At 45.8% G+C, this 26,549-nt stretch overlaps 1 protein-coding gene across 2 annotated transcripts in view; it reads left to right on the top strand.

Moving 5' to 3' along the window:
* LOC110538797 (multidrug resistance-associated protein 1) overlaps nucleotides 1–26,549 on the top strand; it is a 58,656-nt gene that overhangs the window by 13,753 nt on the left and 18,354 nt on the right. Inside the window, exons 6-22 of one of the 2 annotated variants that reach the window (XM_036939406.1) lie at nucleotides 148–209; nucleotides 630–761; nucleotides 953–1,180; nucleotides 3,827–4,004; nucleotides 4,215–4,358; nucleotides 4,641–4,712; nucleotides 5,206–5,367; nucleotides 5,789–5,881; nucleotides 8,767–8,832; nucleotides 9,424–9,561; nucleotides 10,421–10,567; nucleotides 14,228–14,315; nucleotides 14,629–14,698; nucleotides 15,631–15,757; nucleotides 16,095–16,271; nucleotides 17,584–17,751; nucleotides 20,289–20,466. In XM_036939406.1, the coding sequence (XP_036795301.1) occupies nucleotides 148–209; nucleotides 630–761; nucleotides 953–1,180; nucleotides 3,827–4,004; nucleotides 4,215–4,358; nucleotides 4,641–4,712; nucleotides 5,206–5,367; nucleotides 5,789–5,881; nucleotides 8,767–8,832; nucleotides 9,424–9,561; nucleotides 10,421–10,567; nucleotides 14,228–14,315; nucleotides 14,629–14,698; nucleotides 15,631–15,757; nucleotides 16,095–16,271; nucleotides 17,584–17,751; nucleotides 20,289–20,466 (2,230 nt within the window). Of the gene's footprint in view, nucleotides 1–147; nucleotides 210–629; nucleotides 762–952; nucleotides 1,181–3,826; nucleotides 4,005–4,214; nucleotides 4,359–4,640; nucleotides 4,713–5,205; nucleotides 5,368–5,788; nucleotides 5,882–8,766; nucleotides 8,833–9,423; nucleotides 9,562–10,420; nucleotides 10,568–14,227; nucleotides 14,316–14,628; nucleotides 14,699–15,630; nucleotides 15,758–16,094; nucleotides 16,272–17,583; nucleotides 17,752–20,288; nucleotides 20,467–26,407; nucleotides 26,441–26,549 lie in introns of both variants that reach the window. The other variant, XM_036939407.1, reaches the window with a different exon arrangement.

Here is a 26,549-nt window from a genome sequence, read left to right as displayed (position 1 = left end):
GTTGTGGGTGTGCGCCCATGTGTGTGTCTGTTCTTGCGTGTGTGTGTGTGTGTGTGTCCGTCCGTTCTTGCGTGTGTGTGTGTGTGTCCGTTCGTGCGTGTGTGTGTGTGTTTTCTAACTGTGTGTTCCATCTCCTGCCGGTTACAGAATCCCTGTCCTGAGATCGGAGCTTCCTTTCTGTCCAGAATCAGCTTCTGGTGGATCACTGGGTGAGCTGTTAGAAAATAAAAATATATATTTTAAAATAACCTTTGGCATGGTCTAATTGACTCAACAACCAAAAAGACATCTAAGTTTAGCTTTCTTAATGAACCGGAGAAAATCAATAGTAATTTCTGGTTGTTTATGGAAGTTAGCTGGCGAACTCATTGATCCTGGGTTGTAGGATACCCCTCTGGAAACAGCAGGCATGAGTTTCTGTTTCTACAGGAAGTGTTAGTGCTGACTGTTTCCTTCCTTTCTTCCTTCCTTCTGTTTCTCTGTGTGTTTCTCTCTGTGTGTGTTTCACTGTGTGTTTCTCTCTCTTTTTCTCTCTGTGTCTCTCTCTCTCTGTCTCTCTCTCTGTGTGTGTCTCTCTGTGTTTCTCTCTCTCCCTCTCGCTCATTTTTCTATCTCCCCCTCTCCTCCAGTCTGATAGTAACAGGTTATAAGCGTCCGTTAGAACAGAAGGATCTGTGGTGTCTGAACTCAGAGGACCGCTCCCAGAGGGTCGTCCCTCAGCTCGTACGACGCTGGAACAACGAGTGCCTGAAGGTCAAAAGGTCAGCAGAACCCACCAGGAACCACACACCTCCACACACGCGTACTTGCACATCATGGCGCGTTTGCACTCAGGCAAGGTCAAAAGGTCATGTTCATCAGGGCACATCGTAGCAAAACGTTCAAAGAAGGAAAACAAGCTAAATAACTCCTTCTCTCCCCCTCCCTCCCTCCCTCCCTCCCTTTCTCCCAGACCGGAGGAGAAGACTCTGTACTCTCCTAAGAAGGCTCCTCGGGGAGAGAGGAAGGAGGGTGTCCCCGTAGAGGAGTCAGAGATCCTGATTATGAAGACACCCCAGAAGACGAGAGAACCCTCTCTGTTCTGGGCCCTCTGTCTCACCTTCGGACCCTACTTCCTCATCTCTTCTCTCTACAAGATCATCCAGGACATTCTCATGTTCGTGGGGCCGAATATACTCAGGTAGGTGAGATACTCTCGTCTGGTCTTCTCTTCTAGTGGGGGGGGGGGTCGTTGTAGGTGTTTCTCTTCTAGTGAGGGGGGGGGGGGGTAGTTGTAGGTGTTTCTGTTCTAGTGGGGGGGTGTGGTAGTTGCAGGTGTTTCTGTTCTAGTGGGGGGGGGGGGGGGGGTAGTTGTAGGTGTTTCTGTTCTAGTGTGGGGAGGGGTAGTTGTAGGTGTTTCTGTTCTAGTGTGGGGAGGGGTAGTTGTAGGTGTTTCTGTTCTAGTGGGGGGGGGGGGTAGTTGTAGGTGTTTCTGTTCTAGTGGGGGGGGGGGTAGTTGTAGGTGTTTCTCTTCTAGTGGGGGGAGGTAGTTGTAGGTGTTTCTGTTCTAGTGGGGGGGGGGTAGTTGTAGGTGTTTCTGTTCTAGTGGGGGGGGGTAGTTGTAGGTGTTTCTGTTCTAGTGGGGGGGGGGTAGTTGTAGGTGTTTCTGTTCTAGTGTGGGGGGGGGGGGGGTAGTTTTAATTGGCTGTCCATCACCATCTATCTCTGTCCATCACCATCTATCTCTGTCCATCACCATCTATCTCTGTCCATCACCATCTATCTCTGTCCATCACCATCTATCCTGAGCCCTTAGATCCGCCCGCTACATTGTGGACTTCAGAGCGCGAGCAGCTCAAGTGATTGGTGCTGTGTTCACTTGCCAGTCGGAACTGGGAAACTCTGACATTTACGACTTGCTAACTGGTTGAGCGTCAGAAAATTCAAAAGTGAACTAAGAAAATGTAGTCATCTTAGAAATAGTTTTCAAACTGTATCCCCCCCCCCCTCCCCCCTTTCCCCCCCTGAACTCAGAATCAAGTGGGCTTCCACTAATATGTTCAATGTGATATATACATATATTTTGTTTGGCGATTTTCAAAAATGTTCCGGAACCCTTTTCAAGTTCCACTTTGTGGCACGGTGTTACCAGGCTCTACAGGCCAGCAATCCAAGCCTGGGGACGAGGTGCTCAGGCACCTGGTGTTGTGAGGTTAGCGTTGTTTCTGTTGCACACGTGATGGAGTTTGCAAAACAAATGCCCGATAGATTGATGCAAATCGTCATGATTCTGCCCGGTACTTAACTTTTTAATTGAGAGAGGTTTTTTTTGGTAAAGCCTTTCCGTTTACCTAAAGACGGTTATCGTTAGCATCGCTAACGGCTACACAAAGTGGTGGACAATACGCGGAACACACACACACACAGACACACACACAGACACACACACACACACACACACACACACACACACAGACACACACACACACACACACACACACAGACGGTCATTCCCGTGCCGTTGCCTCCGCAGGAAGTTTCAGGGAATACGAACCACTGATGCATTCTGTTCATGTCTTACAAAAAACTTTTTTTCTAATAAGTTCAAAACATTTAGTTAATTTCCAAACGTCCAAACATATTTGATAGAAGAACCGAAAGTAAGTCATTCTAATACAGGACGGTTTTTCCAAGATAAAATATCAAAAAAGTACTGTAGTTTGGGTACAACGTGCAACACTAGACCTCTCTTTCTCTCGCTCAGCCTGTATAGATGTTTGACCTGTCTTGCTGTGTTCATGTGCTCTTGTCATTTCAGCCTGTTTGACCTGTCTTGCTGTGTTCATGTCCTCATGTCATTTCAGCCTGTTTGACCTGTCTTGCTGTGTTCATGTCCTCTTGTCATTTCAGCCTGTTTGACCTGTCTTGCTGTGTTCATGTCCTCTTGTCATTTCAGCCTGTTTGACCTGTCTTGCTGTGTTCATGTCCTCTTGTCATTTCAGCCTGTATAGATGTTTGACCTGTCTTGCTGTGTTCATGTCCTCTTGTCATTTCAGCCTGTATAGATGTTTGACCTGTCTTGCTGTGTTCATGTCCTCTTGTCATTTCAGCCTGTATAGATGTTTGACCTGTCTTGCTGTGTTCATGTCCTCTTGTCATTTCAGCCTGTATGGATGTTTGACCTGTGTTGCTGTGTTCATGTCCTCTTGTCATTTCAGCCTGTATAGATGTTTGACCTGTCTTGCTGTGTTCATGTCCTCTTGTCATTTCAGCCTGTTTGACCTGTCTTGCTGTGTTCATGTCCTCTTGTCATTTCAGCCTGTATAGATGTTTGACCTGTCTTGCTGTGTTCATGTCCTCTTGTCATTTCAGCCTGTATAGATGTTTGACCTGTGTTGCTGTGTTCATGTCCTCTTGTAATTTCAGCCTGTATAGATGTTTGACCTGTGTTGCTGTGTTCATGTCCTCTTGTCATTTCAGCCTGTATAGATGTTTGACCTGTCTTGCTGTGTCCATGTCCTCTTGTCATTTCAGCCTGTTTGACCTGTGTTGCTGTGTTCATGTCCTCTTGTCATTTCAGCCTGTATAGATGTTTGACCTGTCTTGCTGTGTTCATGTGCACTTGGAATTATTAGAAATCAAGAGTTTTTTTTTTCTGACGTCGCCAAACGGACCTGTTGTTCCAGACCGTCAGAAGAACCCTTGAATGCGGCCTTTTGTGTCCATCTCTCTTGCCGTCCCTACCCGCTGACATTTGACCTCTTTTTAATCACCGTCTCTCAGCCTGTGTCATTGCCTTTTTTTACCCCCTGACCTGCTAACCCCCCTTGATCTCCAACCCCTTCAGGTTGCTGATCCAGTTTGTGAACGACTCTAGCGCCCCCTCGTGGCAGGGCTACTTCTACACCGCGCTGCTCTTCGTTTGTACCTGCTTCCAGACCCTCATCCTGCAGAAGTACTTCCATGTGTGCTTCGTCACGGGGATGAGGCTACGCACTGCTATAGTAGGAGCTGTCTACAGGAAGGTAATCACTAATGTGTGCTTCGTCACTGGGATGAGGCTACGCACTGCTATAGTGGGAGCTGTCTACAGGAAGGTAATCACTAATGTGTGCTTCGTCACGGGGATGAGGCTACGCACTGCTATAGTAGGAGCTGTCTACAGGAAGGTAATCACTATAGTAGGAGCTGTCTACAGGAAGGTAATCATTATAGTAGGAGCTGTCTACAGGAAGGTAATCACTAATGTGTGCTTCGTCACGGGGATGAGGCTACGCACTGCTATAGTAGGAGCTGTCTACAGGAAGGTAATCACTAATGTGTGCTTCGTCACGGGAATGAGGCTACGCACTGCTATAGTAGGAGCTGTCTACAGGAAGGTAATCATTATTGTGTGCTTCGTCACGGGAATGAGGCTACGCACTGCTATACTAGGAGCTGTCTACAGGAAGGTAATCACTATTGTGTGCTTCGTCACGGGGATGAGGCTACGCACTGCTATAGTAGGAGCTGTCTACAGGAAGGTAATCATTATTGTGTGCTTCGTCACGGGGATGAGGCTACGCACTGCTATAGTAGGAGCTGTCTACAGGAAGGTAATCACTATAGTAGGAGCTGTCTACAGGAAGGTAATCATTATAGTAGGAGCTGTCTACAGGAAGGTAATCACTATTGTGTGCTTCGTCACGGGGATGAGGCTACGCACTGCTATAGTAGGAGCTGTCTACAGGAAGGTAATCACTATCGACTTGCCTTGTTAAATGAAGGTACAATTTAAATAAAGGTTTTGTTTAAATAATATTCTGCTGATCAATTGATTGATTTGATTAGTGACTGATTGATTTGATTAGTGACTGATTGATTTGATTAGTGACTGATTGATTTGATCAGCGACTAATTTGATTAGTGACTGATTGATTTGATTAGTGACTGATTGATTTGATTAGTGACTGATTGATTTGATTAGTGACTGATTGTTTTGATTAGTGATTGATTGATTTGATTAGTGACTGATTGATTTGATTAGTGACTGATTGATTTGATTAGTGATTGATTGAGAGTTAATTTGGCATGATGCTCCACACCGCAATAGTAGGGGCTGTCTACTGATCGTAGGTGTACTAATCAATCAATCAATATTTTGCCGATGATTGATTGATCTGACTTTTGTAGACCCTTCATAGACCCTTACCCCCTGTCTGACCTTTAACCTCTAACCTCTCCCAGGCTCTGGTGATCAGTAACGCGGCGCGGCGTACGTCTACAGTGGGAGAGATCGTCAACCTGATGTCGGTCGACGCCCAGCGCTTCATGGACCTCATCACCTACATCAACATGATCTGGTCTGCTCCTCTACAGGTCATACTGGCCCTGTACTTCCTGTGGCAGGTACGCACCAAAGATCTTTTAAATAAACCAAGAGGTCATACGGGCCCTGTAATTCCTGTGGCAGGTACGCACCAAAGATCTTTTAAATAAACCAAGAGGTCATACGGGCCCTGTAATTCCTGTGGCAGGTACGCACCAAAGATCTTTTAAATAAACCAAGAGGTCATACGGGCCCTGTAATTCCTGTGGCAGGTACGCACCAAAGATCTTTAAATAAACCAAGAGGTCATACTGGTTCTGTACATCCTGTGGCAGGTACTTGTTACTGACTGGGAGTGATCTGGATAGCATTTTGATGGCGCAAGTAGACACATTCCAAGCTAAGGAGTGATGTTCTAAATCCAACTCTGTTACATACGCAGCAGAGACTGTTGTTATCTTAACAGTTTCTCAGTGGTTTGTGATGTCATGTCCTGTGTAGAACTTGGGTCCGTCGGTGCTGGCTGGCGTGGCTGTAATGGTTCTGATGGTGCCAATCAACGGTGTGATCGCCATGAAGACCAAGACATACCAGGTACCTCTCTGACCCCTTATTCACAACATACCAGGTACCTCTCTGACCCCTTATTCACAACATACCAGGTACCTCTGACCCCTTATTCACAACATACCAGGTATCACTCTGATACCAGGTATCGCTAGAGATGTAGCGGCAATGTAATAGAGATGTAGCGGCAATGTAATGGAGTTGTAATGGAGATGTAGCGGAGATGTAATAGAGATGTAATGGAGTTGTAGCAGAGATGTAATAGAGATGTAGCAGAGATGTAGCAGAGATGTAATGGAGTTGTAGCAGAGATGTAATAGAGTTGTAGCAGAGATGTAATAGAGATGTAATGGAGTTGTAGCAGAGATGTAATAGAGATGTAGCAGAGATGTAGCAGAGATGTAATGGAGTTGTAGCAGAGATGTAATAGAGATGTAATAGATGTAATGGAGTTGTAGCAGAGATGTAATAGAGATGTAATAGATGTAATGGAGTTGTAGCAGAGATGTAATAGAGTTGTAGCAGAGATGTAATAGAGATGTAATGGAGTTGTAGCAGAGATGTAATAGAGATGTAGCAGAGATGTAGCAGAGATGTAATAGAGTTGTAGCAGAGATGTAATAGAGATGTAATAGATGTAATGGAGTTGTAGCAGAGATGTAATAGAGATGTAATGGAGTTGTAGCAGAGATGTAATAGAGATGTAATGGAGTTGTAGCAGAGATGTAATAGAGATGTAATGGAGTTGTAGCAGAGATGTAATAGAGTTGTAGCAGAGATGTAATAGAGATGTAATGGAGTTGTAGCAGAGATGTAATAGAGTTGTAGCAGAGATGTAATAGAGATGTAGCAGAGTTGTAGCAGAGATGTAATAGAGATGTAATAGAGATGTAATGGAGTTGTAGCAGAGATGTAATAGAGATGTAATAGATGTAATGGAGTTGTAGCAGAGATGTAATAGATATGTAGCAGAGATGTAATAGAGATGTAATGGAGTTGTAGCAGAGATGTAATAGATATGTAGCAGAGATGTAATGGAGTTGTAATAGAGATATGTAGCAGAGATGTAATAGAGACGTAATAGAGATGTAATAGAGATGTAATAGAGTTGTAATAGAGATGTAATAGAGTTGTAATAGAGATGTAATAGAGATGTAATAGAGATGTAATAGAGTTGTAATAGAGATGTAATAGAGATGTAATATAGATGTAATAGAGATGTAATAGAGATGTAATAGAGATGTAATAGAGTTGTAATAGAGATGTAATAGAGATGTAATAGAGATGTAATATAGTTGTAGCAGAGATGTAATAGAGATGTAATAGAGTTGTAGCGGAGTTGTTATGGCGTTGTAATAGAGATGTAATAGAGTTGTAATAGAGATGTAATAGAGATGTAATAGAGATGTAATAGAGTTGTAATAGAGATGTAATAGAGATGTAATGGAGTTGTAATAGAGTTGTAGCAGAGATGTAATAGAGATGTAATATAGATGTAATAGAGATGTAATAGAGTTGTAGCAGAGATGTAATAGAGATGTAATAGAGACGTAATAGAGATGTAATAGAGATGTAATAGAGATGTAATAGAGATGTAATAGAGTTGTAATAGAGTTGTAATAGAGATGTAATAGAGTTGTAATAGAGATGTAATAGAGATGTAATAGAGATGTAATAGAGATGTAATAGAGATGTAATAGAGATGTAATGGAGTTGTAATAGAGTTGTAGCAGAGATGTAATAGAGATGTAATATAGATGTAATAGAGATGTAATAGAGATGTAATAGAGTTGTAATAGAGATGTAATAGAGATGTAATAGAGATGTAATAGAGATGTAATAGAGTTGTAGCAGAGATGTAATAGAGATGTAATAGAGATGTAATAGAGTTGTAGCAGAGATGTAATAGAGATGTAATAGAGATGTAATATAGTTGTAGCAGAGATGTAATAGAGATGTAATAGAGTTGTAGCAGAGATGTAATAGAGATGTAATATAGATGTAATAGAGATGTAATAGAGATGTAATAGAGTTGTAATAGAGATGTAATAGAGATGTAATATAGATGTAATAGAGATGTAATAGAGATGTAATAGAGATGTAATAGAGTTGTAATAGAGATGTAATGGAGTTGTAATAGAGTTGTAGCAGAGATGTAATAGAGATGTAATATAGATGTAATAGAGATGTAATAGAGATGTAATAGAGTTGTAATAGAGATGTAATAGAGATGTAATATAGATGTAATAGAGATGTAATAGAGATGTAATAGAGATGTAATAGAGATGTAATAGAGTTGTAGCAGAGATGTAATAGAGATGTAATAGAGATGTAATAGAGATGTAATAGAGATGTAATAGAGATGTAATAGAGATGTAGCAGAGATGTAATAGAGATGTAATAGAGATGTAATATAGTTGTAGCAGAGATGTAATAGAGTTGTAATAGAGTTGTAGCGGAGATGTAATAGAGATATGTAGCAGAGATGTAATAGAGATATGTAGCAGAGATGTAATAGAGATGTAGCAGAGATGTAATGGAGTTGTAGCAGAGATGTAATGGAGTTGTAGCAGAGATGTAATAGAGATGTAATAGATGTAATGGAGTTGTAGCAGAGATGTAATAGAGTTGTAGCAGAGATGTAATAGAGATGTAATAGATGTAATGGAGTTGTAGCAGAGATGTAATAGAGATGTAATGGAGTTGTAGCAGAGATGTAATAGATGTAATGGAGTTGTAGCAGAGATGTAATAGAGATGTAGCGGAGTTGTAATGGAGATGTAATAGAGATATGTAGCAGAGATGTAATAGAGTTGTAGCAGAGTTGTAATGGAGCAGAGATATGTAGCAGAGATGTAATAGAGATATGTAGCAGAGATGTAATAGCCAGCGTTGTGTGTTGTGATCACCAGGTAGCTCAGATGAAGAGTAAAGACAACCGCATCAAGCTGATGAACGAAGTTCTCAACGGCATCAAGGTATCACATCACATGTCTTTTGACCTGAGGTTTATATACTGTTTGAATTTGTATCACATTTTATGTATGTTTCTGCATGTCAGGGTTGGGGTCAAATACTTCCAGTTCTTTCAGCGTTTCCTCTAGCCTGGCTGGAGTGCCAGATGGGCTGGGTTTGCAGTTTATTAAGCCAGACAGACACAGCCGGACGAGCTCAGTCAGACACAGCCGGACGAGCTCAGTCAGACACAGCCGGACGAGCTCAGTCAGACACAGCCGGACGAGCTCAGTCAGACACAGCCGGACGAGCTCAGTCAGACACAGCCGGACGAGCTCAGTCAGACACAGCCGGACGAGCTCAGTCAGACACAGCCGGACGAGCTCAGTCAGACACAGCCGGACGAGCTCAGTCAGACACAGCCGGACGAGCTCAGTCAGACACAGCCGGACGAGCTCAGACAGACACAGCCGGACGAGCTCAGACAGACACAGCCGGACGAGCTCAGTCAGACACAGCCGGACGAGCTCAGTCAGACACAAATTTGATCAATTTGATCAATGTTTCTGAATATGTACCGAGATGTTCAAATAAACCTAAACCTGAACCTAAAGGTGTTGAAGCTGTATGCGTGGGAGCTGGCCTTCAAAGACAAGGTGTCAGCCATCAGAGAGAGCGAGCTCCGTGTCCTCAAGAAGGCTGCTTACCTGGGGGCAATATCCACCTTCACCTGGGTCTGTGCTCCCTTTCTGGTGAGTTACAGAGACGTAGACACACACACACACACACACATATGCATGCTCACACTCACTCTTACATGGTCACTTGATCCACCTATGTCCCTGACATAAATATTTAACATTGTCTTTGATTGTGTCTACCCTCCCCTCAGTATATCTGATGATGATATTTAACATGTATTTCCCCTCCCATCCCCCAGGTGGCGCTGTGTACGTTCAGTTTATGTGATGGTATTGTTATACGATATATAACATGTATTTCCCCTCCCATCCCCCAGGTGGCGCTGCGTACGTTCAGTTTATGTGATGGTATTGTTATACGATATATAACATGTATTTCCCCTCCCATCCCCCAGGTGGCGCTGTGTACGTTCAGTTTATATGACGGTATTGTTATACGATATATAACATGTATTTCCCCTCCCATCCCCCAGGTGGTGCTGTCTATGTGATATTATGATATATAACATGTATTTCCCCTCCCATCCCCCAGGTGGCGCTGTGAACGTTCAGTTTATGTGATGGTATTGTTATACGATATATACCATGTATTTCCCCTCCCATCCCCCAGGTGGCGCTGTGAACGTTCAGTTTATGTGATATTATGATATATAACATGTATTTCCCCTCCCATCCCCCAGTTGGTCACTGTCTACAGTCATTGTATGTTATGATATTATATATTTTTATATGATATATAACATGCATTTCCCCTCCCATCCCCCAGGTGGTGCTGTCTATGTGATATTATGATATATAACATGTATTTCCCCTCCCATCCCCCAGGTGGTGCTGTCTACAGTCATTGTATGTTATGATATTATATATTTTTATATTATATATAACATGAATTTCCCCTCCCATCCCCCAGGTGGCGCTGTCTACGTTCACCGTGTATGTGATGATAGATGAGAGGAACGTGCTGGATGCTCAGAAGGCATTTGTGTCTCTGGCTCTGTTCAACATCCTGCGTTTCCCCCTCAACATGCTGCCCATGGTCATCAGCAGCATGGTCCAGGTAGGTGTGCTGATCAGGTCTGGACAGCAAATCAATCGATCAAATAATCTATCTACAAATCAATCAATATGCAAATTCAATCGAATCAGTCACTGTATTCATCTATAAATCAAATCCATCAATGTATCAATGAAGTGAAACAGTAAACTAACCAATTAACTCCAACCAATCAGATTCCATCTAGGTGATTAATTCATTAACATGTAACATGTGTGGACCAGATACGTGCTGAGGGCTGTACTGCAGATCACTCTATGGCTGCGTTTACACACGCAGCCCAGTTCTGATTTATATGTTTCCCTAATACGTTGTTTGACCAATCAGATCAGCTCTTGTCAATAATTGGGCAAAATATCAGAATTGGCCACAGACACACGCACAGACAGACAGACAGATTCATATGCTGTACAGACCGGTGAGCTGCACCATGCTGCTGGTGACCAGGGGCAAGATATTGATCAATCAATCAATCAATAAATCAATCTTTCAGCCTCGTGGTGCAGGTCAGTATGGTATATCAATTAGTCAATCGGTCAGTCTATTGGCCAATTAATTAATCAGTCAATCAATCAGTTGGTTACTAATGAATGAATCCATCAATCAAAGTTGATCATTGTCATCATAGGATCATGACAAATCATGTGCAATATAGTATTGATAGTATTGGAATGATATAAAGTCAGGTCGGCAGGGTAGCCCACCGTTGCTAGGCCGTCATTGAAAATAAGAATCTGACTTGCCTAGTTAAATAAGGTAAAAAAAAAATCCAATATAGTATTGATAGTAATGGAATGGTATACAGTTGAAGTCAGAAGTTTACATACACTTAGGTTGGAGTCATTATAACTAGTTTTTCAACCACTCCACAAATTTCTTCTTAACAAACTATAGTTTTGGCCAGTCGGTTAGGACATCTAATTTGTGCATGACACAAGTCATTTTTCCAACAATTGTTTACAGACAGATTATTTCACTTATAATTCACTGTATCACAATTCCAGTGGGTCAGAAGTTTACATACACTAAGCTAAGTTGACTGTGCCTTTAAACAGCTTGGAAAATTCCAGAAAATGATGTCATGGCTTTAGAAGCTTCTGATAGGCTAATTGACATCATTTGAGTCAATTGGAGGTGTACCTGTGGATGTATTTCAAGGCCTACCTTCAAACTCAGTGCCTCCTTGCTTGACATCATGGGAAAATCAAAAGAAATCAGCCAAGACAATTGTAGACCTCCACAAGTCTGGTTCATCCTTGGGAGCAATTTACAAACGCCTGAAGGTACCACGTTCATCTGTAATAGTACGCAAGTATTAACACCATGGGTCCACGCAGCCGTCGTACCGCTCAGGAAGGAGACGCGTTCTGTCTCCTAGAGATGAACGCACTTTGGTGCGAAAAGTGCAAATCAATCCCAGAACAACAGCATAGGACCTTGTGAAGATGCTGGAGGAAACAGGTACAAAAGTATCTATATCCACAGTAAAACGAGTCCTATATCGACATAACCTGAAAGCAAGGAAGAAGCCACTGCTTCAAAACCGTCATTTTTGGAGAAATGTTCTCTGGTCTGATGAAACAAAAATAGAACTGTTTGACCATAATCGTTATGTTTGGAGGAAAAAGGGGGAGAACACCATGCCAACCGTGAAGCACGGGGGTGGCAGCATCATGTTGTGGGGGTGCTTTGCTGCAGGAGGGACTGGTGCACTTCACAAAATAGATGGCATCGTGAAAATTATGTGGATATATTGAAGCAACATCTCAAGACATCAGTCAGGAAGTTAAAGCTTGGTTGCAAATGGGTCTTCCAAATGGACAATGACCCCAAGCATACTTCCAAAGTTGTGACAAAATGGCTTGTAACTACAGAACGTTGGTTATATATTTATTAATTATTCAAAAAAAGTTTTTTCCAAACTGCCTCCTGTAATTCTTTCTTTTTGTCATTCTATACAGTGCCTTGCGAAAGTATTCGGCCCCCTTGAACTTTGCGACCTTTTGCCACATTTCAGGCTTCAAACATAAAGATATAAAACTGTATTTTTTTGTGAAGAATCAACAACAAGTGGGACACAATCATGAAGTGGAACGAGATTTATTGGATATTTCAAACTTTTTTAACAAATCAAAAACGGAAAAATTGGGCGTGCAAAATTATTCAGCCCCTTCTTTACTTTCAGTGCAGCAAACTCTCTCCAGAAGTTCAGTGAGGATCTCTGAATGATCCAATGTTGACCTAAATGACTAATGATGATAAATACAATCCACCTGTGTGTAATCAAGTCTCCGTATAAATGCACCTGCACTGTGATAGTCTCAGAGGTCCGTTAAAAGCGCAGAGAGCATCATGAAGAACAAGGAACACACCAGGCAGGTCCGAGATACTGTTGTGAAGAAGTTTAAAGCTGGATTTGGATACAAAAAGATTTCCCAAGCTTTAAACATCCCAAGGAGCACTGTGCAAGTGATAATATTGAAATGGAAGGAGTATCAGACCACTGCAAATCTACCAAGACCTGGCCGTCCCTCTAAACTATACTGTGCTAATGTCAATAATACATAACAACCTCCATGAAGCCTAAAATACACAATCAAGGGATTGCTTCTATTTATTTAACCTGCCCTTCAGCCACCCTTCAGCCCCCCACCTGCCCTTCAGCCCCCCACCTGCCCTTCAGCCAACCACCCTCCCTTCAGCCAACCACCCTCCCTTCAGCCCCCCACCTGCCCTTCAGCCAACCACCCTCCCTTCAGCCAACCACCCTCCCTTCAGCCAACCACCCTCCCTTCAGCCAACCACCTGCCCTTCAGCCCCCAACCTGCCCTTCAGCCAACCACCTGCCCTTCAGCCAACCACCTGCTCTTCAGCCCCCCACCCGCCCTTCAGCCAACCACCCGCCCTTCAGCCCCCCACCTGCCCTTCAGCCACCCTTCAGCCCCCCACCCGCCCTTCAGCCAACCACCCGCCCTTCAGCCCCCCACCCACCCTTCAGCCAACCACCCTCAGTCGCCCGCCCACCCTTCAGCCACACAATATGTAATGACCCTAAACCCATCCTCCTGCAGATATAACTGCGGGGACTGCGGGTTATGAATCAACCCGCGCATCACTAATATGCAACCTCTCCCTGCTGTCTCCTTCCTCCATCTCTGTCTCTCTTTCTCTCCCTCCCTCCCTCCCTCCATCTGTCTCCCTCTCCCTGCTGTCTCCTTCCTCCATCTGTCTCTCTTTCTCTCCCTCCCTCCATCTGTCTCCCTCTCTCCCTGTCTTTCTCTCTCCCTCCCTCCATCTGTCTCCCTCTCTCCCTGTCTCTTTCTCTCTCCTTCCCTCCATCTGTCTCCCTCTCTCCCTGTCTCTTTCTCTCTCCCTCCCTCCATCTGTCTCCCTGTCTCTTTCTCTCTCCCTCCCTCCATCTGTCTCCCTCTCCCCGCTGTCTCCTTCCTCCATCTCTGTCTCTTTCTCTCTCCCTCCCTCCATCTGTCTCCCTGTCTCTTTCTCTCTCCCTCCCTCCATCTGTCTCCCACTCTCCCTGTCTCTTTCTCTCTCCTTCCCTCCATCTGTCTCCCTCTCTCCCTGTCTCTTTCTCTCTCCCTCCCTCCATCTGTCTCCCTCTCTCCCTGTCTCTTTCTCTCTCCTTCCCTCCATCTCTCTCTGCAGGCCAGTGTTTCTATGAAACGTCTGTGTGTGTTTCTGTCTCATGAGGAGCTGCAGGAGGACAGTGTGGAGCGCATGGCTGTAGCAGGCTGTGAGTCACATATGTACACACACACACACACACACAGAGTGAGAAACACACACACACACACACACACAGAATGAGAAACACATACACAGAGTGAGAAACACACGCAGACAGAGTGAGAAACACACGCAGACAGAGTGAGAAACACACACAGACAGAGTGAGAAACACAGGCAGAAAGGCCATCCCAGCCTCTGTACCCAGATGCTGTTTGATGTGTTAGTCTTTAATGAGGCTTCAATACTCTCTCTCTCTCTCTCTCCCTCTCTCTACTCACTTCCTGTTCCTCTCTCTTGTATGTCTTCCTCTGTTCCCAGGCTCAGACAGTATCTCCATTGAGGACGGGGTGTTCAGCTGGTGTAGAAACGATGCCCCCACTCTGAAGAGGTATTGCTCAGAGAAGAGTGTATTCACCCCCCCCCCCCCCCCCTCTTGACTTTGTTACTTTCATGTCAGTTGGAGGCTTACTGCATATTCTATTACTATAGTATACATACACACAGCTTACTGCATATTATATTACTATAGTATACATACACACAGCTTACTGCATATTATATCACTGTAGTATATATACACACAGCTTACTGCATATTCTATTACTATAGTATACATACACACAGCTTACTGCATATTATATTACTATAGTATACATACACACAGCTTACTGCATATTATATCACTGTAGTATATATACACACAGCTTACTGCATATTATATTACTATATTATACATACACACAGCTTACTGCATATTATATTACTATAGTATACATACACACAGCTTACTGCATATTATATTACTATAGTATATATACACACAGCTTACTGCATATTATATTACTGTAGTATATATACACACAGCTTACTGCATATTATATTACTATAGTATACATACACACAGCTTACTGCATATTATATTACTATAGTATATATACACACAGCTTACTGCATATTATATTACTATAGTATATATACACACAGCTTACTGCATATTATATTACTATAGTATACATACACACAGCCTGTAACTCCTCTCTTGCTGTCTCGCTCTCCCTTTCTCGCTCTCCCTCGCTCCCTCTATCCCTCTCTCTCTCTCTCTCTCTCTCTCTCTCTGGCTTCCTCTGTCTCTGTCTCTCTCTCCTTCTCTTTCTCTCTCTCTCTCTGTCTCTCTCTCCTTCTCTTTCTCTCTCTCTTTCTCTCTCTCTCTCCTTCTCTTTCTCTCTCTCTCTCCTTCTCTTTCTCTCTCTCTCTCCTTCTCTTTCTCTCTTTATTTCTCTCTCTCTCTTTCTCTCTGTCTCTGTCTCTCTGTCTCTGCAGGTTGAGTGTACGTATCCCAGATGGGTCTCTGGTAGCTGTGGTGGGACACGTTGGCTCAGGGAAATCCTCTCTGCTCTCTGCTCTGCTGGGGGAGATGGAGAAACTAGAGGGATCTGTCTCTGTCAAGGTACATAAACACTTAAGGCTGACAACATAGAGAGAGAGATGTGACTGGGTGTTGTTGTTTTAAAGGAAATTCCTTCCATATCTGTATACTTTTGTACAGTCCAGGTGTGTAGCCAGGGAGACAGATAGTAGGGGTGTTGACAGAGGCTGGCCAAGGTGGGGCTCCAACCCACGTCAGCAGGGGCATGGGGTCCAGAGTCTGGAGCTAAGACACCAGACCACGGCATGATGTAGTTGGTTTTAACGTCAGCAGCTATGACTGTTGATGTTATGCCTCTCTCTCTCTCTCTCTCTCTTTCTCTTTCTCTCTTTCTCTCTCTCTTTCTCTCTCTCTCCAGGGCTCCGTGGCCTATGTACCTCAGCAGGCGTGGATCCAGAATGCCACGCTGAAAGACAACATAGTGTTTGGTCAGGAGAGGAAGGAGAGCTGGTACCACAGAGTGGTGGAGGCCTGCGCCCTGCTGCCAGACCTGGAGATCCTGCCTGCTGGAGACGGCACTGAGATCGGGGAGAAGGTGAGGACAGGAGGGGGGTCTGGTGGGGGTTAGGGTTAGATCAGGGAGAAGGTGAGGACAGGAGGGGGTCTGGTGGGGGTTAGATCGGGGAGAAGGTGAGAACAGGAGGGGGTCTGGTGGGGGTTGGGGTTAGATCAGGGAGAAGGTGAGGACAGGAGGGGGTCTGGTGGGGGTTAGGGTTAGATCAGGGAGAAGGTGAGGACAGGAGGGGGTTTGGTGGGGGTTAGATCAGGGAGAAGGTGAGGACAGGAGGGGGTCTGGTGGGGGTTAGGGTTAGATCAGGGAGAAGGTGAGGACAGGAGGGGGTCTGGTGGGGGTTAGGGTTAGATCAAGGAGAAGGTGAGGACAGGAGGGGGTCTGGTGGGGGTTAGGGTTAGATCAGGGAGAAGGTGAGGACAGGAGGGGGTTAGATCAGGGAGAAGGTGAGGACAGGAGGGGGTCTGGTGGGGGTTAGATCGGGGAGAAGGTGAGGACAGGAGGGGGTCTGGTGGGGGTTAGGGTTAGATCAGGGAGAAGGTGAGGACAGGAGGGGGTTAGATCAGGGAGAAGGTGAGGACAGGAGGGGGTCTGGTGGGGGTTAGATCGGGGAGAAGGTGAGGGGTTAGATCGGGGAGAAGGTGAGGACAGGAGGGGGTCTGGTGGGGGTTAGATCAGGGAGAAGGTGAGGACAGGAGGGGGTCTGGTGGGGGTTAGATATGGGAGAAGGTGAGGACAGGAGGGGGTCTGGTGGGGGTTAGGGTTAGATCAGGGAGAAGGTGAGGACAGGAGGGGGTCTGGTGGGGGTTAGGGTTAGATCAGGGAGAAGGTGAGGACAGGAGGGGGTCTGGTGGGGGTTAGATCGGGGAGAAGGTGAGGGGTTAGATCGGGGAGAAGGTGAGGACAGGAGGGGGTCTGGTGGGGGTTAGATCAGGGAGAAGGTGAGGACAGGAGGGGGTCTGGTGGGGGTTAGATATGGGAGAAGGTGAGGACAGGAGGGGGTCTGGTGGGGGTTAGGGTTAGATCAGGGAGAAGGTGAGGACAGGAGGGGGTCTGGTGGGGGTTAGGGTTAGATCAGGGAGAAGGTGAGGACAGGAGGGGGTCTGGTGGGGGTTAGGGTTAGATCAGGGAGAAGGTGAGGACAGGAGGGGGTCTGGTGGGGGTTAGGGTTAGATCAGGAAGAAGGTGAGGACAGGAGGGGGTTTGGTGGGGGTTAGGATTAGAACCCATGTCTGGTCTTGGGCGCTGGCAGTATTGATGGTTGTATTTTAACACGGGTGTCTTCCCTCCTCCTCCTCCCCCTCCTCCTCCTCCTCTTCCCCCTCCTCCTCCTCAGGGTGTGAACCTGTCAGGGGGTCAGAAGCAGAGGGTCAGTCTGGCCAGGGCGGTCTACTGCGACTGTGCTGTCTATCTATTGGACGATCCTCTGTCGGCGGTCGACGCCCACGTGGGCAAACACATCTTCGAGAAGGTTGTCGGGCCCCAGGGAGTCCTCAAGGACAGGGTAAGAGGTCGTAACCCCAAAACAGAGGTCAGGGTTTATAATAGGGATGTGGTTTGGATTTGGTTTACAGTGTGACTCTGTGTGTGTGACTGATTTTTGTCTCTGTAGACTCGTGCTGGTGACACTGTGTGTGTCTTCCTTTATAGGACGTCACACACACGTTATGGGACGTCCTTGCTGGGGGCGGGTCTACTCGTTAGGGGCGGGACTACTCATTAGGGGGGGGTCTACTCGTTAGGGGAGGGTCTACTCGTTAGGGGCGGGTCTACTCGTTAGGGGTGGGTCTACTCGTTAGGGGCTGGACTACTCGTTAGGGGCGGGACTACTCGTTAGGGGCGGGTCTACTCGTTAGGGGCGGGTCTACTCGTTAGGACAGTGACCGTGTCTTCCTTCAGACACAGTCTAATCAGACCAGACCCAGCTGGTACCTGGTTCCTCTACAGTCAATGAACTAATCAGACCAGACCTAGCTGGTACCTGGTTCCTCTACAGTCAATGAACTAATCAGACCAGACCCAGCTGGTACCTGGTTCCTCTACAGTCAATGAACTAATCAGACCAGACCTAGCTGGTATCTGGTACATATTATACAGTCAATGAACTAATCAGACCAGACCCAGCTGGTACCTGGTTCCTCTACAGTCAATGAACTAATCAGACCAGACCCAGCTGGTACCTGGTTCCTCTACAGTCAATGAACTAATCAGACCAGACCCAGCTGGTACCTGGTTCCTCTACAGTCAATGAACTAATCAGACCAGACCCAGCTGGTACCTGGTTCCTCTACAGTCAATGAACTAATCAGACCAGACCCAGCTGGTACCTGGTTCCTCTACAGTCAATGAACTAATCAGACCAGACCCAGCTGGTACCTGGTTCCTCTAGGTACCAGAACTAATCAGACCAGACCCAGCTGGTACCTGATTCCTCTAGGTACCAGAACTAATCAGACCAGACCCAGCTGGTACCTGGTTCCTCTACAGTCAATGAACTAATCAGACCAGACCCAGCTGGTACCTGGTTCCTCTACAGTCAATGAACTAATCAGACCAGACCCAGCTGGTACCTGGTTCCTCTACAGTCAATTAACTAAACAGACCAGACCCAGCTGGTACCTGGTTCCTCTACAGTCAATGAACTAAACAGACCAGACCCAGCTGGTACCTGGTTCCTCTACAGTCAATGAACTAATCAGACCAGACCTAGCTGGTATCTGGTACATATTATACAGTCAATGAACTAATCAGACCAGACCCAGCTGGTACCTGGTTCCTCTACAGTCAATGAACTAATCAGACCAGACCCAGCTGGTACCTGGTTCCTCTACAGTCAATGAACTAAACAGACCAGACCCAGCTGGTACCTGGTTCCTCTACAGTCAATGAACTAATCAGACCAGACCCAGCTGGTACCTGGTTCCTCTACAGTAAATGAACTAAACAGACCAGACCCAGCTGGTACCTGGTTCCTCTAGGTACCAGAACTAAACAGACCAGACCCAGCTGGTACCTGGTTCCTCTACAGTCAATGAACTAAACAGACCAGACCCAGCTGGTACCTGGTTCCTCTACAGTCAATGAACTAATCAGACCAGACCCAGCTGGTACCTGGTTCCTCTACAGTCAATGAACTAAACAGACCAGACCCAGCTGGTACCTGGTTCCTCTACAGTCAATGAACTAATCAGACCAGACCCAGCTGGTACCTGGTTCCTCTACAGTCAATGAACTAATCAGACCAGACCCAGCTGGTACCTGGTTCCTCTACAGTAAATGAACTAATCAGACCAGACCCAGCTGGTACCTGGTTCCTCTACAGTCAATGAACTAAACAGACCAGACCCAGCTGGTACCTGGTTCCTCTACAGTCAATGAACTAATCAGACCAGACCCAGCTGGTACCTGGTTCCTCTACAGTCAATGAACTAAACAGACCAGACCCAGCTGGTACCTGGTTCCTCTACAGTCAATGAACTAATCAGACCAGACCCAGCTGGTACCTGGTTCCTCTACAGTAAATGAACTAAACAGACCAGACCCAGCTGGTACCTGGTTCCTCTAGGTACCAGAACTAAACAGACCAGACCCAGCTGGTACCTGGTTCCTCTACAGTCAATGAACTAAGGTAAATGGTAAATGGCCTAAGTGAACTATCTTAATTTATCCACCATCTTTGAAACGGACTCAACCTCACAAATCCCCGGCCGTCCAGTCTTCAGTCAGCTGTTCATTCAAAATATACAGTATATGTACTGTATATACACTCAGTGTACAAAACATGGTCTTTCCATGACGTGGACTGACCAGATGAATCCAGGTGATCCCATATTGATGTCACCTGTTAAATCCACTTCAATCAGTGTAGATGAAGGGGAGGAGACCTGGTTAAAAGAGGATTTTTAAGCCTTGAGACAACTGAGACATGGATTGTGTCTGTGTACCATATCTATCAATTCAACTAAAATCCCTTAATATACTGGATCTATTTAAAAAAGCCCTACTCTGACCCTCTGTGTGTGTGTGTCTCTGTCTCCGTAGACTCGGGTCCTGGTGACCCACGGTCTGAGCTTCCTGCCCCAGGCAGATCTGATCCTGGTGATGGTGGAGGGAGAGATCACTGAGAGGGGATCCTACCTGGAGCTGATGGCGCGGGACGGGGCCTTCGCTGAGTTCCTCAGGACTTACGCCAACAAAGAGCAGGAAGATGACGAATCAGGTGACATATGTTATCTTCATCATCATCATCATCAGCTAGCTAGCGACATCTCTACACTATAACCTCTATAGTCATGTCGTCATCTCTATAACCTCCATAGTCATGTCGTCATCTCTATAACCACTATGGTCATGTCGTCATCTCTATAACCACTATAGTCATGTCGTCATCTCTATAACCACTATAGTCATGTCGTCATCTCTATAACCACTATGGTCATGTCGTCATCTCTATAACCACTATAGTCATGTCGTCATCTCTATAACCACTATAGTCATGTCGTCATCTCTATAACCACTATAGTCATGTCGTCATCTCTATAACCACTATAGTCATGTCGTCATCTCTATAACCACTATAGTCATGTCGTCATCTCTATAACCACTATAGTCATGTCGTCATCTCTATAACCACTATAGTCATGTCGTCATCTCTATAACCACTATAGTCATGTCATCATCTCAGTTTTGTCCTCTATTTGAAAACATGTGGTTCCGTTGTTCCAGTTCATCACCAAGAGAAAGTCCCTCCCCTCCAGTTTACCACATTAGCACCGCCTCCCCTGCTTGTTGTCCGTACCAGTTTAACACCACCACATTAGCACCGCCTCCCCTGCTTGTTGTCCGTACCAGTTTAACACCACCACATTAGCACCGTCTCCCCTGCTTGTTGTCCGTACCAGTTTAACACATTAGCACCGCCTCCCCTGCTTGTTGTCCGTACCAGTTTAACACCACCACATTAGCACCGTCTCCCCTGCTTGTTGTCTGTACCAGTTTAACACCACCACATTAGCACCGTCTCCCCTGCTTGTTGTCCGTACCAGTTTACCACATTAGCACCGTCTCCCCTGCTTGTTGTCTGTACCAGTTTAACACATTAGCACCGTCTCCCCTGCTTGTTGTCTGTACCAGTTTAACACATTAGCACCGTCTCCCCTGCTTGTTGTCTGTACCAGTTTAACACCACCACATTAGCACCGTCTCCCCTGCTTGTTGTCCGTACCAGTTTACCACATTAGCACCGTCTCCCCTGCTTGTTGTCTGTACCAGTTTAACACCACCACATTAGCACCGTCTCCCCTGCTTGTTGTCTGTACCAGTTTACCACATTAGCACCGTCTCCCCTGCTTGTTGTCTGTACCAGTTTAACACATTAGCACCGTCTCCCCTGCTTGTTGTCTGTACCAGTTTACCACATTAGCACCGTCTCCCCTGCTTGTTGTCCGTACCAGTTTACCACATTAGCACCGTCTCCCCTGCTTGTTGTCTGTACCAGTTTAACACATTAGCACCGTCTCCCCTGCTTGTTGTCTGTACCAGTTTAACACCACCACATTAGCACCGTCTCCCCTGCTTGTTGTCCGTACCAGTTTAACATATTAGCACCGTCTCCCCTGCTTGTTGTCCGTACCAGTTTACCACATTAGCACCGTCTCCCCTGCTTGTTGTCTGTACCAGTTTAACACCACCACATTAGCACCGTCTCCCCTGCTTGTTGTCTGTACCAGTTTACCACATTAGCACCGTCTCCCCTGCTTGTTGTCTGTACCAGTTTAACACATTAGCACCGTCTCCCCTGCTTGTTGTCTGTACCAGTTTACCACATTAGCACCGTCTCCCCTGCTTGTTGTCTGTACCAGTTTAACACATTAGCACCGTCTCCCCTGCTTGTTGTCTGTACCAGTTTAACTCCACCTCAGTAGCACCGTCTCCCCTGCTTGTTGTCCGTACCAGTTTAACACATTAGCACCGTCTCCCCTGCTTGTTGTCCGTACCAGTTTAACACCACCACATTAGCACCGTCTCCCCTGCTTGTTGTCTGTACCAGTTTACCACATTAGCACCGTCTCCCCTGCTTGTTGTCTGTACCAGTTTACCACATTAGCACCGTCTCCCCTGCTTGTTGTCTGTACCAGTTTAACACATTAGCACCGTCTCCCCTGCTTGTTGTCTGTACCAGTTTAACACATTAGCACTGTCTCCCCTGCTTGTTGTCTGTACCAGTTTAACACATTAGCACCGTCTCCCCTGCTTGTTGTCTGTACCAGTTTACCACATTAGCACCGTCTCCCCTACTTGTTGTCTGTACCAGTTTAACACCACCACATTAGCACCGTCTCCCCTGCTTGTTGTCTGTACCAGTTTAACACCACCACAGTAGCACCGTCTCCCCTGCTTGTTGTCTGTACCAGTTTAACACATTAGCACCGTCTCCCCTGCTTGTTGTCTGTACCAGTTTAACACCACCACATTAGCACCGTCTCCCCTGCTTGTTGTCTGTACCAGTTTAACACCACCACATTAGCACCGTCTCCCCTGCTTGTTGTCCGTACCAGTTTACCACATTAGCACCGTCTCCCCTGCTTGTTGTCTGTACCAGTTTAACACATTAGCACCGTCTCCCCTGCTTGTTGTCTGTACCAGTTTAACACATTAGCACCGTCTCCCCTGCTTGTTGTCTGTACCAGTTTAACACCACCACATTAGCACCGTCTCCCCTGCTTGTTGTCCGTACCAGTTTACCACATTAGCACCGTCTCCCCTGCTTGTTGTCTGTACCAGTTTAACACCACCACATTAGCACCGTCTCCCCTGCTTGTTGTCTGTACCAGTTTACCACATTAGCACCGTCTCCCCTGCTTGTTGTCTGTACCAGTTTAACACATTAGCACCGTCTCCCCTGCTTGTTGTCTGTACCAGTTTACCACATTAGCACCGTCTCCCCTGCTTGTTGTCCGTACCAGTTTACCACATTAGCACCGTCTCCCCTGCTTGTTGTCTGTACCAGTTTAACACATTAGCACCGTCTCCCCTGCTTGTTGTCTGTACCAGTTTAACACCACCACATTAGCACCGTCTCCCCTGCTTGTTGTCCGTACCAGTTTAACATATTAGCACCGTCTCCCCTGCTTGTTGTCCGTACCAGTTTACCACATTAGCACCGTCTCCCCTGCTTGTTGTCTGTACCAGTTTAACACCACCACATTAGCACCGTCTCCCCTGCTTGTTGTCTGTACCAGTTTACCACATTAGCACCGTCTCCCCTGCTTGTTGTCTGTACCAGTTTAACACATTAGCACCGTCTCCCCTGCTTGTTGTCTGTACCAGTTTACCACATTAGCACCGTCTCCCCTGCTTGTTGTCTGTACCAGTTTAACACATTAGCACCGTCTCCCCTGCTTGTTGTCTGTACCAGTTTAACTCCACCTCAGTAGCACCGTCTCCCCTGCTTGTTGTCCGTACCAGTTTAACACATTAGCACCGTCTCCCCTGCTTGTTGTCCGTACCAGTTTAACACCACCACATTAGCACCGTCTCCCCTGCTTGTTGTCTGTACCAGTTTACCACATTAGCACCGTCTCCCCTGCTTGTTGTCTGTACCAGTTTACCACATTAGCACCGTCTCCCCTGCTTGTTGTCTGTACCAGTTTAACACATTAGCACCGTCTCCCCTGCTTGTTGTCTGTACCAGTTTAACACATTAGCACTGTCTCCCCTGCTTGTTGTCTGTACCAGTTTAACACATTAGCACCGTCTCCCCTGCTTGTTGTCTGTACCAGTTTACCACATTAGCACCGTCTCCCCTACTTGTTGTCTGTACCAGTTTAACACCACCACATTAGCACCGTCTCCCCTGCTTGTTGTCTGTACCAGTTTAACACCACCACATTAGCACCGTCTCCCCTGCTTGTTGTCTGTACCAGTTTAACACCACCACAGTAGCACCGTCTCCCCTGCTTGTTGTCTGTACCAGTTTAACACATTAGCACCGTCTCCCCTGCTTGTTGTCTGTACCAGTTTAACACCACCACAGTAGCACCGTCTCCCCTGCTTGTTGTCTGTACCAGTTTAACACCACCACAGTAGCACCGTCTCCCCTGCTTGTTGTGTGTTCAGCGTTTTAAACTAGTCATATTACATAATGGTTTGTCTCTCTCCTTTCGTCAGGGTTGGGTAGGTTTCTTTATAAATGTAATCTGTTACAATTACCAGTTACCTGTCAAATTGTAATCAGTAATGTAATTTTTTGGGGGATTACTCAGTAACGATTACAGTAATGTAATCTGATTGCTTTCATTAGAAGAAGACCAAAATAATCCATCAAACACGTTTGGTGTGTCGACATAGTGGTCTCTGATTGGCGGTCATCATTTGATGTGTCTACATAGTGGTCTCTGATTGGTGGTCATCATTTGATGTGTCATCATTGTGTGTCAGTGGTTTCTGATTGGTGGTCTTCATTAGGTGTGTCATCATAATGTTTTCTGATTGGTGGTCATCATTTGATGTGTCGACATAGTGGTCTCTGATTGGTGGTCATCATTTGATGTGTCGACATAGTGGTCTCTGATTGGCGGTCATCATTTGATGTGTCTACATAGTGGTCTCTGATTGGTGGTCATCATTTGGTGTGTCATCATAGTGTTTTCTGATTGGTGGTCATCATTTGGTGTGTCATCATAGTGTTTTCTGATTGGTGGTCATCATTTGGTGTGTCATCATAGTGTTTTCTGATTGGTGGTCATCATTTGATGTGTCATCATAGTGGTCTCTGATTGGTGGTCAGACTGTCTCAGGTGGAACAAACTCAAACTTGCACCTTTTTTTGAATGCTGAATTGAATGTCATTCAGAAAACCTTAAGGTGCCATCATGTATTTTTCTCACAAACATCCTGTCTAAATGTAGTAGTAGTAAGCCAATAAGTAATTATCTAGTTTTTCAAAAGTATCTGTACTCTGATTACAATTTGTTTGCTGGTAATGTAACTGACTAGTCATTTTTTTTTGGTAATCAGATTACATTTAATGTATTACATGTAATCAGTTACTTCCCAACCCTGCCTTTCACTATTGGCTTCTATGTAATGTATTTTTACATTTCTCTTTCTCATCTCCCTCTTCTCTCTCCTTCTACTTTCTCCTCTCTGCTTCACTCGGTCTTTCTCTCTCTTCTCTCTCTCTCTTCTTCTCTCTCTCTCTCTCCTCTTTTCTCTCTCTCTCCTTCTCTCTCCTCTCTCTCTCTCTCTCTCTCCTTCTCTCTCCTCTCTCTCTCTCTCTCCTCTTTTCTCTCTCTCCTTCTCTCTCCTCTCTCTCTGTCTCTCTCTCTCTTTGTCCTTCTCTCTCTCTCTCTCCTCTCTCTCTCTCTTCTTCTCTCTCTCTCTCTCCTCTTTTCTCTCTCTCTCCTTCTCTCTCCTTCACTCTCTCTTTCTCTCTCTTCTCTCTCTCTCTTCTTCTCTCTCTCTCCTCTTTTCTCTCTCTTCTTCTCTCTCTCTTTCTCTCTCTTCTCTCTCTCTCTCCTTCGCTCTCTCTCTTTCGCTCTCGCTCTCTCTCTTTCGCTCTCGCTCTCTCTCTTTCGCTCTCGCTCTCTCTCTTTCGCTCTCGCTCTCTCTCTCTCTCTCTCTCTCTCCTTCGCTCTCTCTCCTTCGCTCTCTCTCCTTCGCTCTCTCTCTTTCGCTCTCTCTCTCTTTCGCTCTCTCTCTTTCGCTCTCTCTCCTCTCTCTCTCTCTCTTTCGCTCTCTCTCTCTCCTCTCTCTCTCTCTCCCTTCACTCTCTCTCTCTCTCTCTCTCTCTCTCTCTCTCTCTCTCCTTTGCTCTCCTTTGCTCTCTCTCTCGTGCTCTCTCTCTCTCTCGCTCTCCTTTGCTCTCTCTCTTGTGCTCTCTCGCTCTCTCTCTCTCTCTCTCTCTCTCTCATTCTCTCTCTCTCTGTCTCTCTCTCTCTCCTCTCTCGCTCTCCTTTGCTCTCTCTCTTGTGCTCTCTCGCTCTCTCTCTCGCTCTCCTTTGCTCTCTCTTGTGCTCTCTCGCTCTCTCTCCTTCTCTGTCTCTCTCTCTCTCTCTCTCTCTCTCTCTCTCTCTTTCTCTCTCTCTCTTCTCTCTCTCATTCTCTCTCCTTCTTTCTCTCTTTCTTTCATCCCCCTTTTTGTCCTGTCTGCCATTCAGAAGAGGGGAGGGAGGAGGAGGAGGATACTGAAGGTTTGATTGGTTGTCTGTCCCCTAGGAGACTTGGGTTGTGTCCCAAATGGAACCATATTCACTGTGTAGTGTACTTGTTTGGACCAGAGCCATATGAGTCCTATGTAGG

This window comes from Oncorhynchus mykiss, chromosome 12 (assembly GCF_013265735.2).
Source record: "Oncorhynchus mykiss isolate Arlee chromosome 12, USDA_OmykA_1.1, whole genome shotgun sequence".
In the NCBI taxonomy this organism is placed as follows: Eukaryota; Metazoa; Chordata; class Actinopteri; order Salmoniformes; family Salmonidae; genus Oncorhynchus; species Oncorhynchus mykiss.
This window is presented reverse-complemented; position numbering and strand designations above follow the sequence as displayed.